The sequence below is a fragment of the Vidua chalybeata genome, chromosome Z, assembly GCF_026979565.1.
Source record: "Vidua chalybeata isolate OUT-0048 chromosome Z, bVidCha1 merged haplotype, whole genome shotgun sequence".
Classification (NCBI taxonomy): Eukaryota; Metazoa; Chordata; class Aves; order Passeriformes; family Viduidae; genus Vidua; species Vidua chalybeata.
Window position 1 is genome coordinate 75,354,427 of NC_071570.1, and position 18,655 is coordinate 75,373,081.

The 18,655-nt window shown below is 43.7% G+C and overlaps 1 protein-coding gene across 1 annotated transcript in view; it reads right to left on the reverse strand.

Moving 5' to 3' along the window:
* RASGRF2 (Ras protein specific guanine nucleotide releasing factor 2) overlaps positions 1-18,655 on the reverse strand; it is a 133,517-nt gene that overhangs the window by 42,960 nt on the left and 71,902 nt on the right. The window contains exons 14-17 of the mRNA XM_053931976.1: positions 16,631-16,879; positions 15,944-16,332; positions 9,144-9,272; positions 7,800-7,889 (exon numbers count right to left, since the gene is read on the reverse strand). Of these exons, the coding sequence (XP_053787951.1) occupies positions 7,800-7,889; positions 9,144-9,272; positions 15,944-16,332; positions 16,631-16,879 (857 nt within the window). The remainder of the gene's footprint in view (positions 1-7,799; positions 7,890-9,143; positions 9,273-15,943; positions 16,333-16,630; positions 16,880-18,655) is intronic.

Here is an 18,655-nt window from a genome sequence, read left to right on the forward strand (position 1 = left end):
AAAGCTGAGTGCACCTGGCAGCAGCAGGAGCAGCCACCGTGTCCCCTCCCAGCACACACGAGGCCTGAGCTCCCTGCCATCACTTGGCACGAGCTCTGTCGTTCCATTACTCCAATTAGTGCCTCTGCCAGAACAAACAAAACAAAAATATTGTCGCACTGGGAGCTGGCAAGTTGTTCAAATGACTGCAGAACAGCTCCGCTGGTCACAGCCCAAAATAAGCCAAGCAGCTCTCCCCGAAAACTTTCGTGAAACTTTCTCACGATAGTTTTGATGTTTGAAAATAAACAGCCTTAATCAAGCTGTGCCTGATTTATCAGAATGGAAAGACCCACACAAGACCCACTGTGGATCTTTATGAAACGTGAATTACTACTTCCAGCTAATTTTCACCCCCTTAATATTGTGAGAGTAATCAAGCAGGGCTAAAGTGTGTCAGCCTGAGAGCTCACAGGACTCATCTGGCTCAACCTCAGTGCTTATATAGCTTTCTAGAGATTTGTCATTCTGGAAACCACAGCTGTAATTTACAAAGGTCCATTTCTATTTGCTGTTGCTGTTACAGTTGGGTTATGTTGCAGCTGACAAACTCCTACAGCACCTCTGAGAGAGGAGAACTTTCCATGCTCATTCCAGTGGCTACTGAATTTGACACTTCCACAGAAGTGTTTCCACAGTGTTTATCTTCATCCACACTCAGCTGCTCTAAAATTGAAGTTTGGCAGCTCTACATCCCAGAAACTATTGAAAGAGCCTACAATGTTTCACCACAGGCAGTGATCAAGAATACAGTAATAGCCAGCTCAAAATAAATTAGACATTTACAATGCAAAAGGATTACACGCTTCCCTTTGTACATCTCTTCTTTCACTGATGCACACATTATGCACGTAGCTAATGCACTAAAAATCAGTGGAATGTAGCCTGTAACTACCTTTTTTTTTTTTTACACTGTTTTAGATTCAGAAAGGAACTCTATCCCTCCATAGGCAGTGACACGGAGGCAGATCCATCAGTCCAGAACCCAGAGGCTGTAATAAGGACCTCGTCCAGAGGAGCAGCAGCACCAGGAGGGACACTTGAGCGCCCAGGTGTACTGCATTGCTCTGAAGGATGATACCACTGGCATTTAGCACCTGCAGCAAATGAGCAGAGCAGGTTTTGCACTGACTCCAGTGAGAATCTGCTGCAGCTGGAAAGGTCTGGTTGCTTCTGCAGGCAGACTGTGAGAGCTGTGCAGAAGCAGAGGATGCCAAGAAATGCTCTAGTCAACAGTCAGATCCGTTTTTCTAGACTAAAACTGAGGGCAATTTAGATTAAGGTTTCTTCTTTGTGAAAAGAGATGGAGGTAAGTAACTCAAGCCAAAGGTAACTTAGCACCAGGGATGTGTGCAGCCAGTTAATTGAAAAGGGTCATATATATGCAATTCATTTTTGTGGAGCAGCTTCAAGCCGTCATTTTAAATCTCTCCTTTAAATCACTAAAATTAGAGAGATTAAACCTATCTGTCCTTCTCGCCAGCCCAGGGCAGATTTCCTTATGTGAGGATCATTATTTGTCAGAGATACTCCCCCAAAGACTCTCTTTTCCCCTGCATCTTTTTCACCCTCTGCCTCTCACATGTGCTTTAAAAAACAAACGCTTGTACTGAGGAAGCCAGGCCCTCCTGCCAACCACAGCTCCCATCCCACTCCCAGCCTGTCCCATAATGTCACCTTGCTCTGGTGAGAAATGGGACCTTCTCCGCAGCGTGGTCGGCAGGAGGAGGAGGAGGAGGAGGAGGAGGAGGAAGGCAGCTTTGAGGCACGCTGGAAATACAGTGTGTACCAGCTAAAATCGTGTGACAGAGCCGTTGAAACAAAGCTGCTGTGTGCTCATTAGGGAACAGCTCATTTGTTTGGGTGGAAGTATTTGTTTCTTGTCTAATATTCGCTGTCCGTGCGGGGAGATCTTTACCCTCCAGCTCGAGCTGAGGAGGACATAAGCTTCTCAAAGTTCTTTTAACCTGTCTGGTACAAATGTTAAAGAAAAAACACCCTGGATTAGTTTAGATCTTGAATTTAAGTTTTTTGTCAGAGCAGCCTCCCTGAAGCTCATGTTCGATAGAACCATTTCAAAATAAAACTACTGATTTTGGAATCAACGACTTTTCATCAAGTTGCATTACATTCTCAGGAGAGGAGAAATCTCTATGTTTCCTATGTTTATGCAAGTACTTTCTACTTTATTAATTGTTAACAAAAATGGAATTATTTTGCTAAGCTGGCTTCATCCATAGAACTGTTCAGACATTTTAAGTAAAATTCAAATTTCCTCAAGTCACCTTCATACCTTGTGAGTGTTAACAAGTATGAGAGCAGTTTTGGTAAATAAACACCAAAAGGTGTTTTTTCTTTAAAAATCAGTGCGTGATATCTTACTAATGCTGGCACTGTGCACTGATTCTGCGCAGAACAGATGTAAATAAAAAGGTAAGGAATTAAGGGGGAAAAAAGCAACAACATGTCTCAAAGAACTGTACAAAAATAAACCAGGGAAATTCACAAGTTCTAGAAGCCACAGGTGGAAGAAATAATTCTCCATGTAAATGGTTTTTATCTAGTGCCAGGGTTTGTGTGGGTGCTGTGTAGATTACACTGCTGCTGCTGAACTGCTGCAACATCTGTAGGATTTCTGCAGCAAGACTGCAGACGATTGGTGAGTATTTTGGCAGGAGGTTCCTCTCCCACGTTTCCAGTCTCTCTGCTTGTTTTGACACTGGCTGTGTGACAGACTTGGAGAGGGGAGGAATTCACTCCTGAGGAGATGGGGCTCCCTGCAGCTGCAGCTCTGCTCCAGGACTATTCATGGCAAAGCTAAAACAAGGGATACCTGGTAGGATGGGACCACTCACATTCAAATTTCTGTAGGGACTTTTCCATATTACAAGGCAGATGTGGGAGCAGATCTAAAGAACTTCTGTGTGGATTTTGTCACTGATTAAAGCAGAAATCAAGAACCGGTTTTATAGAGATGTATAAACAGAGGGAGAAGAAACTGCTGAAGTCCATTCCTATGTTAGAATCTGTTAGTATTGCTGTACTATTTTTATAAATTGGGAAAAGATTAAGGTGTGCGACAGCCAATTAATGGTGACAAAGCACTTCAGCTGCAGCATGCCATGAGCTTCTCACATCCCTGAGAAGAGAAATGACATGTAAAAGACAGAACCTACTCTATTTGTCCCTACTGTGAATATTATCATCCATACAGGCCCCAAGCTGTGCACATGGGGTGCCTTATTTAACTCTCTGTACTTCATGTTTCTTTTTATCTTTATCGTGCTGTTAAAAAAAAAAAAAAAAAAAAAAAAAAAAAAAAAAAAAACCACAAAAAACAAACAAACAAACAAACAACAAACTAAAATGCAAGTTTTCTCAAAGAGAATAGAAAAAATATTTTTAAGATAGGTGGAGATTAATATTTAACCAAGCAGATTAATTAAACAATAGGAAAAGTAGCACAGCTTGGTTGGCATCATCAAAGCATTTAAGTGTAAAATAAGTGGAAATAATAGCAATAAAATCAGTCAGTTAAAAAACACCTGCTGAAAGGCATGAGAACCTGAGCCATCCTGATTTAGAGAAAGGTTTCATTCACAATTCAGGACCACCACAGGCAGTGCTCCCCTAGGTGCTCATCTAAAGAGAGGTAAAGCCAATGTACACCACACGAGAGCTGTCCAGGGCTTTGCATACTTCTCCCTTTATAAAGTTATCGTTGCATGGGGACAGCAGTGCTGAAATGCTGTGGCCAGAACTCTCCACAGAAGATAGCTGCATGTCCTTCATGGCTGGTTCTGACACAGTGTGTGAGCACAGGCCCTTGATGGGAGTCTGTTACCCGGCTTGTCACAGTGCATCCCAGTCAGAACTGGGAGATGGGCAGTGGAGAAGAGCTAAGGCCTCATATCCCGAGAAAACAAACTAAAACAACCAGCAGTAAACCCCAAAGTTCCCCAAAATAAAATAGATAACTAAATAAACGAATACATAAAATTAAAAAAAAACTACACCAAAACAGAAAATGGCTAGAAGGCTGCAGGGAGCAGTGAGGACAGAAGACACACAGGTGACTTGTACCTCCTGATATTCCCCCACTGATTTCAGGTGCTGATCTTGTTCTACTTTGCCAGTCTGGTAACCTCAAACAACCCCTGCTTGCTCTGGATCCCAGGTGAGTCTGTTCCCTGTGGAGTGTCCCTCAGCAGAACCCCGCTGAGCTTCTACCGATGGCACAAAGAGCCACAAACTCCTGCTCGTTCTGAAACTTGGCCCCATGAAAACCATCTGGTGTCCTACATCTTGCATCAGAAAAGGCAGAGAATCTTGGAATTGTAGAATTGATAGGGTTGGAAAGGACGTCTTAGAGCACTGAGTCCAACCCTTTACCCACTGCTGCTACCCTTCCCCTTCCCCCATCCAGCCTTTTACAGAATGTTCTCATCAACTCTCCAGCCCTCTCTTCTCTAAACTCCACATGCACAGAAGTAATTTCATACCTCACCTCATCCCTGATTTCAAACTCCCAAAATTTTCCACCTCAATCAGGACTGTACATACCCTTCAATATTGTGCAAATTCCGCATTTGTACTGTGGTGCCATAATAGTCTCCCCTGCTCCTTTCCGTACAATTCCTGACATTTTTCTTCACCTTTTTGGCTCCTGCTGAGCACCCAGATCATTTCAGGAAAGGACCTGTTCTCATCCTCAGTCCTGAGCCAGTCCTTTCAGGTGCAGAGCTCAGACTGTTTTGCCTCGTGTGCCTCACTTGGTATTAATCAACACTGGATTTCATCTGCCACTCTACTCGTGCACCACGTAGGAGTATTGTAAATTACACATGTCACAGTGTCAGCATCAGGGAAACCAAGGAATGACTGAACAGAAAACCAAAAAACCCCACCAAGTCATTCACTCCCAGAACTGATTCACTGACTGGTCTATCCTACAAAACAAACGGCGCCAGGAGCCACTGGGAAAAAGAAAGTCACTCTTCAAAAGAATCTCACAGTCATGATAAAACACACATGGGAAATAAATAAAATTTGGTGTAGCCAAATTTTAACTTCATGACTCTGAAGTTATCTCTACCATGAATAATTGCACCAAGTTACAAAACAGGTGATTCCATGGTGCAAGGTCTGGTTTGTAACCTTCAGTTTTTCTACTCATTTCAGGTGGACACTAGATAACTCTAACTTAATCTTCTGAGACCCCAAAACACACATTTTCTTGTCAAATTTGCTGCACAGCCTTCTGTTTTCTACATCACTTGGGAGAATGACCTTTAATGAAGAGCTCACTTAAACAGCAACATTAAAAAGAACTTATAAACGTTAGGAATGTTGTTTTTCCCTTTTAACATTCCCAAGCTTTGATGTTCCTTCTAATGACTGCATAATTGAAAATTGCATTTTCTCTCATACTTCAGTATTATGAATATTGAAAAGCAGTGGTTTTAACAATGCAAAAGCAAAATTTTTAATTTAATTAGTTCCTAGTGGAAAACCCAAGTAGTTTTCATCCTTACTTTGCTTTCTAAACAATCAGTAAATAAAGCAAATACTTAATAAAGCAAATTGTGTCAGTGATTTCATGCAGAGTCTGATTCCAAAGGCAGAGACTATTCATCATTCAAATAAAAATTGCTAAACAGAAGTTTGTGACAGGTTCACCAGACAGTGTGATCACACAGCACATACAGGACAAGCACAGAGCCAGACCCAGCTGTTGGAATCTGAAATGCAGGGAACTCTCAGAACTTTGGGCCTGTGAGCCAAAGCTTAGAATTAAACACAGGGCTTGATCTGAGACCTTGGAAAAGGTTTCCAAACTCAGGTGCTGGAAGGGAGAACTGTTGGAACCCAGGGTGTCCCTCAGACACTCTTGGACGTTCCTGGCCCAGGGCAGAAGCCTCTGAGACCCTGGCAGGCAGCCAGAAACCCCTGTGGTTTTGAATCTGACCCATGGAACAATTTACCAACCTTGCAGGAAGAACAAGAAATCACAAAAGTCTAGATATTATAATATCTATCTATCTATCTAGATAGATAGATAGATAGATAGATAGATATACTATATATATATTATAATATAATAGAAGTAATCACAAAGTGAAAGGTAGGATTTTTGAGTGCTGTACAGGGGGGTTTAGGCCTTGTACAGAGGGGTCTGAGTTTTGTACATGGGGGTCAGAAGTTCTAAGATGGAGGGATTTGGGCGTGCCCTGTCCTCCTCCTTTCTCCTTCCTATTCCCCATGTTCTTGGTGATGTTGGCACTCACAGATTGGTTTAGAGTAGAAAGTCACTGTTCAATATAGGTGATAGGCATTGGGGAAAAACTATAAACATTTAATAGGTAATGTGTGATATAAAAGATGGCACCAGCCCTTGGGCAGTCAGAGGGAGTCAGAGACAGCATCAGTGTGTGTGTGTGCCTCTGTCTGACCTGCTGAATGGACCACAGCAGTTCAGAAGAAAATCTTTTAGATAACATACAATGAACTGCCTTGAGACCAGACAACTGAAGACTGCTGAGTCTTTCTTTGAAGGCCTGGGTTGGAGGAGAGACTTTTCCACCTCCCGGGGTCACCCCAATCTGGGGGTGAGCCCTGTCAGAGAACGTGGATTTATAGCTTAAAGCAGAGACACGTTAAACTAAGGAAAGTTTAGAGTTTTAGAGTGTACTACTGTAAGTTTGTGTGTCATAACAGGATTGGCTAAAAAAGCTTACACTGGAGCATGAGTGCATAAGATGAAATATTTAAGGATTGGGTTAATTCATAAATGTCCTTCTTGGCAGTGTTTTATTGGTCAATAAATCCTTAAAATGTCCTGTAACTAGACATCACTGTCTTGTAATCCAAAGATCATGGGAAGTACACAAGACTAAGAGGAGCAGTGATCCATGCTCATGCAGAAATTATTTTCTCCTGATGTCTTCTCCCCCACCAATTAATGACCAGAGCTCTAGACATAGTGGATACAAAATCCACTGAGATCCACAGGGATCATTTACTGGCTTACACAGATTTTCACAGGTGATTTCGAGACTGGGGTCTTCAAAGCAATTTCTTGACATTCCAGTGGGAAAGAGGCAAGCATGAGTTTACAGCTGGATTGTGCTTTGTCACACATAATCAAAATGAACTGTGGATTTGTCAAGCCAAAGGGAAATTGATTTTGTAGACTTTAAAAAAATTGGTTTTTATTTGCAACATGACCTATGAGAGGACCCTGTTAGTGGAAGATATTAATATGTCAAAGAGTACATAGCAAGATAAGCAGCACATTCAAAACTTAAATCAAGTATTTCATGTTGCAGTAAATACCTTCAGTCAGTAATTGCTTTCCAAGAAAAATACAGTATACACTCACAATAAGTAAAACTGCATACCATCTCTGGACATAGAAAAATAAAATTTTGAAAAATAAAATTTTGAAAAATAAAATCTTACATTGTAAGTGTATTAAAAAAAAAAAACTCAAACAAGAAATATATTATCTGGATGCTTAGCAGATCAAATTCATGCCAAATATTAATCCAGTAACAGGCTGGGTTAGAAATATTAAGATATCAACAAATAAGGTTGGAAAAGGCCTTAAAAATACCCAGTTCCAGCCCTGCCATGGGCAGGGACACCTGCCACTAGACCAGGTTGAGATGAGAACATCATTCATGAGAACACAGAGGCCTGTTCTTGAGGCACCTCTTGAGCACCTGTGTGTCACCTGCCTGCACAGCACACCCCCTCACCTGGTGGGCTCCCGTGCCCGGCTGCAGCTGTGGCAATGGCAAAAGCAGAAGCAGGAGACACGGAGCAGTGGCTGTTGTCAGCAGTCTGCACTGTAAAGGGGAAGGACAGGAAAAAAAAATTACCTTCTACAAACTTTTTATCAAGCAACAACAAGACTTAGAGTCTGCAGTAATGTTTGTCACTTTGTGGGCATTGTATTTATTAAAACTGTCAGATGGTTTTCTGTGAAAGACAGTAGAAGTATGGTAATCATAGTTATGGTTTATATTTCCACATTGGTATAATTAATGTTGCTATAGAAAAAAACATCTAAGACGCTGCCGAGGTGAGGAACAAGATATTAACCGAATAGGAGGGGAAGAAAAGAGATAAAGAAAAAACAATGGCATAGAAAATTAACCTAAACAAAAAGTTATGTCAGAGAATTAAGCATATTCACCATCCTCTGATACCTGGATTCACACATTTTCCCTGGTCACTGCCCAGGATGAACAGACTTTTGCAGGTTTTATCAAGCTTTCTCTACAGGGAGTGATGTGAACATTGTCTCTAGGACTCAGATAATATGACACTGCCCACAGTTTCCAGCTCCCAGATCTTGCCTTCCTGCCACAAATGTGCCCAATCACATAAAACTACTATTGGTTTGAATCTAAAGTGTCCTGGCAACAGGTGAGAAGGCTCTGCTCTGCTTCTGTTTTAGTCCCAGGTATGAAACACCTGCCCAGAAACCTGGCCTGCAGGACCTGGCAGCATTTTAAATCTTCATGGACGCAGCTCACAGCCCTGCTAATGATTTTGAAAGAGCCACGTGAGAGTTATTTGAGGAGCTCCAGCTCCCTTTTTCCTCTTCAATTGAGCAGCCTTTTCAAATTTTGGGATGAATAATGTGAGACCATCTGTAAACGTTCAGCATTACACAAAGAAACAGACGCAGTCCCTCCCCATTGACAACAATGGGTGCTGTGTGTTTCATGATTACAGATGGTGCCCAAAATATGCCCCCTCATCAGCTGAAAAAAATATGTTAGAGTCTTGAGAGTTCTGTGAGAACAGGACTGATTCAATATTAGTCTTGAACTTGGGCACATCCTGCTTGAGCTATTTCAGAGCACTGAATCATACTGAAGTCTCAACATGCTTCCAGTGCCTCGTTATTGCTGCTCAAATTTAACGGGCACACTTCACATTTTAATGGCTGTTTTATTTTTAACACCTGAGAAGCAAGAAAAATACAGGCAAACCAGACGATTCAAACATCATTACTGCTTTCTGCTGTCCTGCACAGATCACAGTGCTCAAACTCAGTTTGAAGTGGCTGGCAGAGCCAGGACAGCTCTCACCTCCCGGCTGCCGGTAGCGGAGGTGGCGCGGTGTCGAAGGGGACCTGCACGGGGACAGCTCTGCCGTGTCCACCACGGAGGTGCTCTCAGGAATGGTCCTGTCCACCGACACAGTTTCCAGAACTGCTGCTTTAAAAGAGAATAAATGTCACTACTGGTGATCAGGCATCGTTCGGTTTTACAGTTGTTTCAAACAGTGCCGCGCCTGTAACTTGCCGTGAGATTTTGCCATTAAGTCAGCCATAATCACCCTCTGGATGGATTTAAAGGAGTGGGAAAGTCTTGTACCAATGACACAAAAGCTCATAAACAAAGAACTTGGTGAAAACCAGCAAGTTGTCAGTTTTAAAGTGTGTTGGATAAAACTGCACTTTCAATCAGGAGAATATGCAGTGACATGCACACATAATAAGGGTACTTGAACTCATTGGTGTTCCATGACCTAGGGAAAATAATCCTTGTTGAGTAACAAAGTGTAATCAAAATCTGTCCAATAAAATTGCTAAACAGCACTGGAGAGCAGACTAGTCCACGGTAGAGTTCTTTTATCAGAAGAATAAAAAAAGGAATGGGATAAACACTCCTTCCAAAATGAGGGAAAACAAGCTGATAAAATACATCCTGCATTTGATGTGAATGACAGCTCTGCCTGCAGCACAAGCATTGTGTATATAAGGCTAAATATAAACAAAAACTTTGGAAAACAAAAACTCTGAAAGCAAACAACTTTGAAGGTAGGGAAAAAAGGTGAAAATCCCAGCCTGTAAATGGACAACAGTCATAGAGAACAGCAGTCACCATAATAACATGTCCTGGGAAACAGAATTTGTGCAGTTGTGCTGGACTAAAAGTAAGCCAGAGCTGTTTTGTTTGTTTGTTTTTTTTTTAACTCTGGCAGTATCAGAGCAACAGGACTACCCATTTTCATCCCCCTTAGGAGATTTCTTTTTAAACTTCCTCATTTGTCAACGTTCTGCATGCAGCTGGACAGAGCTACTGCAGGACAGAGCTCTCTACCTGCAAATTCCTCCAGACTGAGTGCAAGCTGTTCAGCAGGAGATCCCCAAAGGGGTGGGAGACTGCACTGACAGCAATTTATCATTTATATGGGCCTCTGGCCATTTCCAAATGTTCCTCGTGCTGTCCAGCTTTGACAGACCACCACAATGAGAAATGTGGATAACTCCCACTGCCTACACTCGGGCAGAACAACCTGCTCTTTACCAGTTCACTTTACAGTGTAGCAAAACTGTTACACCTACGACAGCAGTTACCTGTCTGTGATTAATTTCAATGCATGGCCTGTATTTTGGGGTATGCTGTGCTATCATCACATTGGTTTGACTGTGGCTAAAGTAGTGCACAAGAAGAATTTGCTCAACTTTGCATAGAAAAACCTCTATTTTATAAAGTCTGTTGTGCAATTAATGTAAAAACATCCAACATACTGTATATATAATATCCATGATTATGCACAACAGCTAACCAGTGTTTTTGAAAGCATAAAGCATGAGCTAAGATCACAGAATCACACAATCCCCTGAGATGGAAGGGACCCACAGGATCACCCTGAGCCTGCCCTGGCCCAGCTCTTGGCTCCTGTCCCTGTCACAGGGAGCAGAGATGGGAGCTGCAGCCCCTGGTGAGCTCTGCCCTCATCTGCTCTCCTCCAGCTGAACACACCAAGCACCCTCAGCTGCTCCTCGTGTGGCCCCTCCAGACCCTTTACCATCCCCAGGTCTCTCTTTCGGGCACTCTCTAACAGCTTTAGCTCCTTCTGATACGATGGTGCCCAAAACTGCCCCCAAGACTCGAGGTGAGGCTGCACCAGCGAGTGATGCTGGGCCTGGTACCCCCCAGGACAGGGATGTCCCTCCTGCCTCCGGGCCACCACTGACTCAGATCAAAGTGGACATGGACCAGGACGCCCAGGTCCCATCCCACAGCTGCTCTCCAGCCCCTTGTTCCCCAGTGCATCCACACAGCCAGGGGTGCCCATCCCAGGTGCAGAATCCCTTGTTAAACCCGACACACTTGGTGATTTCCCACCCCTCACTTGCCGAGCTCCCTCTGCGGGGTCCCTCTGCCCTCGAGGGAGCTGACAGCTCCTCCCAATTTAGTGTCATCAGCAAACTTACTTAGTACTCCTTAGAGTCCTGTGTCCAGGTTGCTAATGAAGATGTTGAAGAGCACAGGGCCGAGGACCTGGAACCCCAGCAGTGACCAGTGCCAGCCTGGTGTCACCCCAGTCACCGCCACCCTCTGTGCCCGCCTCAGGAGCCCATTGCCCACGATGTTTTTATCCACCTGTGGGCTGGACACTTTGTCCAGATGGATCCTGGGAGAGACTGTATCCAAAGCTTTGATGAAGCCCAGAAAGATCACATTAGTGCCTCTCCTGGGTCACCCAGGTGTGTCACCCTGTCACAGAAGGAACTCAGGTGTGACCAGCAGGACCTTCCCCCTTGTGAAGCTGCGCTGACCTATTGTTGCCAGATGAATACCTGTTTGTTCAGCTGGTAGGGAGAAGACAATGATTATTTTGTGAAATCACTGGCCTGTGGAACTGCATAATGGGGATCACGTTAAACATCAACCAAGAAGAGGAGCAGGAGAATACACTTTCATCTCCAAAATAACGAATTACATCGGTTCTGCTAACTCGGCTCCGTATTTGGGAAAGTAACACTGAACTCATGGGGTGGGTAAGTGTCACTTCAGGGCCTACAACCACCAGAGACCACTGTACAGACCCCTGAGACAGACAAACTCATGTGAAAAGGGAAGGAGCATATGCTGATGACTTTGGGGGAATGATTATCATATGTATGTTTGTTCTGGGAGAACCTGTGGGCACACCTGTACACACAGCCTGGGGGCAGGAGCCCTCTCTGTGCCCAGCACAAATGTCTGAGAGGAGACAGCCCCTCGTGCCTGCAGCTGGGTGAGGAGTGGCTGCTGCTCCGTGCTGCACTGCTCTTAGTGATGTTTTGTCCATTTTTCTGTAACATGATGCCTCAAGGTGTTTTCCAATACCTCCCAGGGTAATTTTCTCCATGACCTTACCAGGTGCTGAAGTGAGACTGATGGGCCTGTAGTTTCCAAGGCCACCCTTCCTGTGCTTTTTGAAAACTGGGACAATGTTAACCAGCATCCACTCAGCTGGGATCTCTGCAGATTTCCAAGACTGTACAAATATCAAGAGAAGCCTCACAATGACATCAGTCAGCTCTTTCAGTAGTCTCAGATGAATCCAATCAGGCTCCATAGATTTACAGGAATGTAGCTGGTGCAGCAGATCCCTACAACTTCAGGATCGACTGTGAGTTTATCATTCTCAAGCCATGGTCATTCAGCTGAGGGCACGGGGACTCCCTTAGCCCATGCTGAAGAGAGGTAAGGAAAACAATAAATATCCCTATCTTGTCAAACTCTCTATTTGTGAGGTGACCACCCTCATTCTGCAATAGGCCAATGTCATTTCTGCCCTGTTTTTTTGTTGATGTGTTTTAAAACCCTCTTTTTTATCATCCCCCACAGTTCTGGCAAGTTTCAACTCCAGTTATGCTTTGGCTGCAAAAATTTTCTCCCTGTACAGCACCATCTCTGTGGTCCTGCCATGTCACCCAACCTTCTCCTGCTGGGCATACACCTTCCTTTTCTGCTTTACCTCCAAAAGAAGATGGCTGTTCAGCCAAGCCAGCCTTCTGTCTCATCTGCACTGATAGAATTCAACATTGTTGAATTCTGTTTGACAGAATTTTTGGAATTGCCGCTTCCTGTGCCCATAGGAGGTGATACCTAAAAAGTATCCACATGGACTCCAGCACCTTTGGAAGAATTTTCCCAGAAATCTTGATCACTATTTCCCTGAGCAGCCTAAAGTCTGCTCTACTCATGTCTAAGGGTGACAATTTTCTGACACTTTTTCTCCTAGTAAAAGAGATTTTAAACTCAATCACTTTGTGACTGCTGTAGCAAGATAGCCATCAATCATGTCATTCAAACTCTCTCTGTTAACAAGCAACAAATCGAGGGCATCTTTCCCAGTCAGCTCTCCTCGTACTTGTATATGAAGTTGTCATCCAAGTGTTTTAGTAATCTTAGACTCCAGAGAAGGGACTCAAGCTGGGAGAGAATTGCATCACCATTTGTTCTCCTAATTGGTGCTTTTTATCAATTATACAAATTCCCTAACACCTGTAAAAGGTACTCACCCCTGGGAGTAGGGGGAGGCTTTTGTGGACATCTTTCCAATAACTGCCTATGAAGGCCTTCAAATAAAGCTCCACTCTTATATTACCTTCTTACTAAAAATATCCCGAGTTTCATTTCCAGGTTGGGAAAAAGGCAACAGTCCGGGCTGGGAGATCTATAGTAGACTCCAACAGAAACATCTGCATCCTTTCACTGCCCCTTGATTCCTACCCAGAGGCTTTCAACTGTGCCACTGCCAGTTGTGACCTCCCTACATTCTAACTCTTCTGTTATATCCAGTGCCTCCCTCTGCCTCATCTGCCCTGCCTATTCTACCTAAAGAGTTTGTAAGTGTTCAATAGGGCACTTCAGTTACAGGACTCATCCTGGTAGGTTTCACTTATGCTAGTGATGTCAAATCAGTGGGACTGGGCCAAGGATCCATGCTCCTCTTGTTTGTTCTTCGTGCTGTGTTGGAACAGAAACACTTCAGCTCTGGATTGTTGTAGCCAACACTTCCCACCAGCGCTCAGTTCCTCAAGTTTTGGTGCATCAGCCCACTGCCTCTCACTAGCTGGTTTTGTCCCTTCCTCCTTCCAAACTAGTTTAAAGCTCTCTCAACAAATCCTCCTAGTTCTTATGCTGGAAACCTTTTTCCCCTCTGAGAGGTGCATCCCATCACGTGTCAGCAGATCAGGTGTTGTACAGACCATCCCATGGTCAGAAACCCAACATTATTCTGATGACCCCAGCCCCTGCTATTGATAGGCAGACTTCTAGAATGCTGCAGTGGATAACTTCCCTGTTAAAAAGGAATTTTTTTTTTTTGTTAAACAATAGCAGCAATCTGTAAAAACAATCCCTTGGCACAATAAAACATCTAATTTATTAGCAGGGCACTGCTACTTCATCAGTGGGGAGCAGACAGAACTTCTTAATTATATTTGTCTTACTTCGTATTTGGTAATCTTTTTCTTCTTTCCTCTCTTTAATTTTTTATTATTATAGTACTACCAACTACAACCAAGCTACATTTTTCTCAGATTTACAGATCAAATTCCTCAGACTGTAAGCCAGGCCATGTACAACCATTTTTAAATGTTAATTTTAGTAATAAACAAAAGCATTTTTAAATTGCATAGTTTTCTGTTGAGTGTAACAACAATAAAAAAAAATTACTGCAAACTTCTATTCCAATTAAGAAGATCATTCCTCTGTCCCCAAAGGAAAAATAATGTCCACTTCTGTTTCCTATGAGACTGGAGCTGCTTCCTTGCTTTGCCATCTATAACTACAATGCTCCCAACCCTAGATGCTCACACTGAGGCTTTTATCAACCAGCTTCAGCCCTCTGGAAGTAATACCTATTCCAAGGTGCCTTAAAGAATCCCTAGAGGAAACAGGCATTTGCTCAGGAGCAATTAATCTATTTTAGACTTGTACCTTCTGGAGGGATAACCAGGTGACATTCACACCACCTGGTACAAATGTCACCGATGTACTGAGCGCATCACATGCATTATTTATTTGGATTAGTGGTGGAATGTCCCTGGAAAACCAGCCTTCTATAAAAACATGTTAAAACTATTATGTCTTTCTTTTTAACTTAATATTTCACTTCCTGCAGTACATGGTGCAACTCAAAAATCTCTCACCTCAGCGAACAAAACTGGCATCAAATATTCTCTTCTGCCTTCTCTCCTTACTGAAGTGAAAACAGACAAGGTGCTGTGGGTTGGAACGAGATGAGCTTTAAGGTCCCTTCCCACCCTGACCATCCCGTGATCCTATGACTTTGCCATGCTGCTTTTCCTGGGAAGGAGCAGCAAAGGGCTGGGAGCAGAGAGCTCATCAGAACCTCGACCAGAGAAGCAGCAGTGTGGCAGGACTGTCCTCCCCTCTCTGCCATAGACAGTGGGTGCAGATATGAAGAGATAGCCCAGGCTGAAAGGCCCAAAGGGGTCATCTCCAGCGCCAAAAGGGCTCAGGCCCCAGCTAAGAATCAACATCTCAGTCTGGAGAGCAGATGTGGGAAGAGATAAAAGAAATATTCTTGACTGTTTTACAAACTCTAAAAGACACACGAGTTACCACAGAGGCAGAAGCCTCCTACACCCTGAAAGTCTTTGAGACTTTTCCCTGGAGTTTGGACACAGGTTCTGCTGTTACTTCCTTGGGGATTGAGAGAAAGGATCTCAGTGTGTGCCCCACCAACAACTGGATGGTGAGATCCACTGAATCCTAAGCTGTATTATTTCTTTACTAGCTGTAACATTAATAGGTACCTTTAACCTCATGCTGTATATATCTATTAGTAGTTTTCTTTTTGTCCTTATTCCTGTGTAGTATTAGTTTGTTTTAAGTCTTACTTCTGTTAGTTTTCTGTCTATCAAATAAATAATTCATTCTCTAATAGTCTGAACCAGCCATTATTAAAGAACTTGTGAACAAGAGTGGGTTTTGGGGTGCTGGCCACCTCAAGAAAGCTCCTGCCTGCTGCCAGAGGCCTGGGCAAAGGGCAGGGAGTTACCCAGACCCCACAGCCACTGGTAACAAGCAGCGAGCAGCACGCTGGACTCCGGTGCTCCGTGGCTATGGAATACCTCTGCGGATGCTCCTCCTCAGCTTGTTGCAGAGGTCCAGGCGCGGGTTCTCCAGGCTGTCCTCGGCCGAGCCCGGGCTCTGCTCGGGGGACGACAGCCCCCGGCTCAGGTCCAGCGGCGCCTTGCTGCCCGTGGGCGGCGGGGACGTGGCCGGGCTGTAGTTTGAGGTAGGACTGCTGGCCACGGACGAGGCCGAGAGGTCGAGGGCACCGATCCTGGAGTTCAGCGGGGAGGTCAGGGACAGTTTGCGGGTCCTGGCGGGTGAGGAGGTCCTGGAGAGTGACAGGGGAGGAGGAGAGGAAAACTTGCGGCAGAGGTGTGGCGACTTCCCGTCAGCCAGGTACTCCCCTCTGTTGTTCTGACTGGTGGCAAAGAACAGCTCCAAGGACCTGAGAGGCAGAAACACGAACAGATTTAAGTGAAAACGCTTCCGTTTTGAGCAAATCTGCATGGCGCTGCAAAATCTGTGTGATGGTTAGTCCTCAGAGCTTGGGCATATAGCTGAGACAGACCCTCCAAAAAACTGGCGTCCTGTATGCACACCTAAAAGAACCTTCCTCCTAGATTATTTACAAGCAGAAAATAATGAGAAAAATGCCCACAAAATGAACAGCGACCGAGGCCGCCGTATCTCACCCAGAAATCTGCGACAGGGAGGCCCCAGGACGGTGCAGAGCCCGGGCTCACCTGACAGGAATGGAGGTGAAGGGCCGCCTGTAGATGTCAGAGAGCTTCTCCAGGACCACGGCGGCGGTGGTGAAGATGCGGTAGGTGTGCAGGAAGGTGTTGAGGAAGTCGATGCTCAGGAACCGCAGGTCCGTCAGCCGCTCCAAGAGGCGCTCCACGCTCGCGTAGCGGATCTGGGGGACTTTGCAGGAATTCAGCGTTTTGCTGAAGCAAATATCAATGTCATCTCTGTGAAGACGGGCGTCGGATCTACACCAAAGTCAAATTTAAAACACTTTACCAATGAGTGATCGTGATGCCTTAAGTTGTAGCTGTCATATTTTCCAGATTCTGTATTACATTATTATGTAACTCTGAGCTTCATACGGAGTGTCAGCAAGTTCTCCTCACAGTTCAGTCAGACAAAACAATCCTTTCCCAGCCCCAGAACCAAGGACACCGCTGCAGCTTCAACCCCCAAAAGTGCAAACAGCAAAAAGGCCCAAAATGCCCCAAAAGTGCAAACAGCAGGGAATGGAGGAGAGTAACCTGGGAGGATGGGACTGCACAACCTGGAGCTGGAATTGGGCAATGAATCCCAATGTGGAAATGGACCAAAACTTATCAAAGTGTCAAAAGTCATGACTCAGAGTCCATCTTGGGTGGAGCCATGGCTGGGCTCTTTTGCTGCCCCAGGTGTATCCTTTGAAGGATTTTTAATAAATCCCTACTTTATTCCTTTAACTCTGTCTAGCCTTTGTTCTAGGCAGACTCTCAAGGCATCCCTTTAGCCATTCCTGTCAACATAAAAGCAAGAAATATTTATGCACTGTTGTGTTTCATCAATGCAGGAAAACTTTAATTTGTGGCGACAACTGCTTCCATAACAAAGGGAATTTAAATTTTTGTTTTTGGCAAATGCTTTACTCTTCAAAGCCTAAGGAACTGTTAATCGTGCATAGATTTCTGAAATGGAACAGGTGGCAGAATTGTCCCCTCTTGTCTCTTTCAGGCTATTGTGGCCCATAGGTCAATATTACTAAAATCTCAGTATGGAATAATTGTTTGCAGTGTTTTCTGCTGGGATCAAGCTTTATCTGAAATAAAGTAATGGATCCTAAATATTAACCCCTTAGCTAGGTTTAAGGCTTACCTGCAAATTAACACCTGCCTTCAGCTCCAAGAATTACTTTTTGTTTTAAGAGAAGAAAGAGGGAACAGCACAAAACATCTCGAATTTCAAAGCAGAAACAAAGAAAAATCTTTATTTTAGTGAAAAAACCAAAACCAAAAAACAATCAACCTCTGCTTGGACATTAAAAAAAAAATCATTTACATAACCCTAATGGGGTTTTTTTCCCCTCAAATTCAGTTTTTCTTAGTTTGTAAATAAACAGGATGAATACTAAGTAAAGCATCTTTCAGTACACCCCATATTTTTTTTATAAATTATTGGAGTTTCTCAGAAGAAAGATCAGGTTATTCCACACAATTCTACACTGTATTACATAAAAGAAACAACAACAAAAAATCCTGTTTCTTAAATGAGGCTCTCTGAAAAGTGGAAATTTTTTTGTTTATATTATCCCATGACATCTGACTCTGAAAGTCGAACTGTGCTGCAAATCAGGCAAGTAAAATTTCAGGAGTGTCTGTTGTGAAGTATGTTCTGTATGTTCTTCAGAATTAATATTCCTTTCTGTTGGCACGGGGACTGAGGTCCTGCTGTACTTTGAAAGGGGACAAATGTACTTTTAAAACTCAGCAGGTGACATAAGTTTTTACGCACTGTAGAGTTCCTGGAATAAAGCTGCAGACAATAAAATGCCTTATTTCCAGGGATCAAAGGTGTGTGCCCTAACAGTGCATTCCCAGATTCTTTCTCTCTCCCATTTCTAAGCAAAAAGTGAAGAGAGGAAACAACTACAGAAGAGGCATTTGAGAAACCAAGAGATGTGACAGATAATAGTGAGAGAGGAAGTAGTTTTATGTCTATCCTTATGTTTCATTCACTTATATATTCATTGGATTCTAATAAGTAAAACT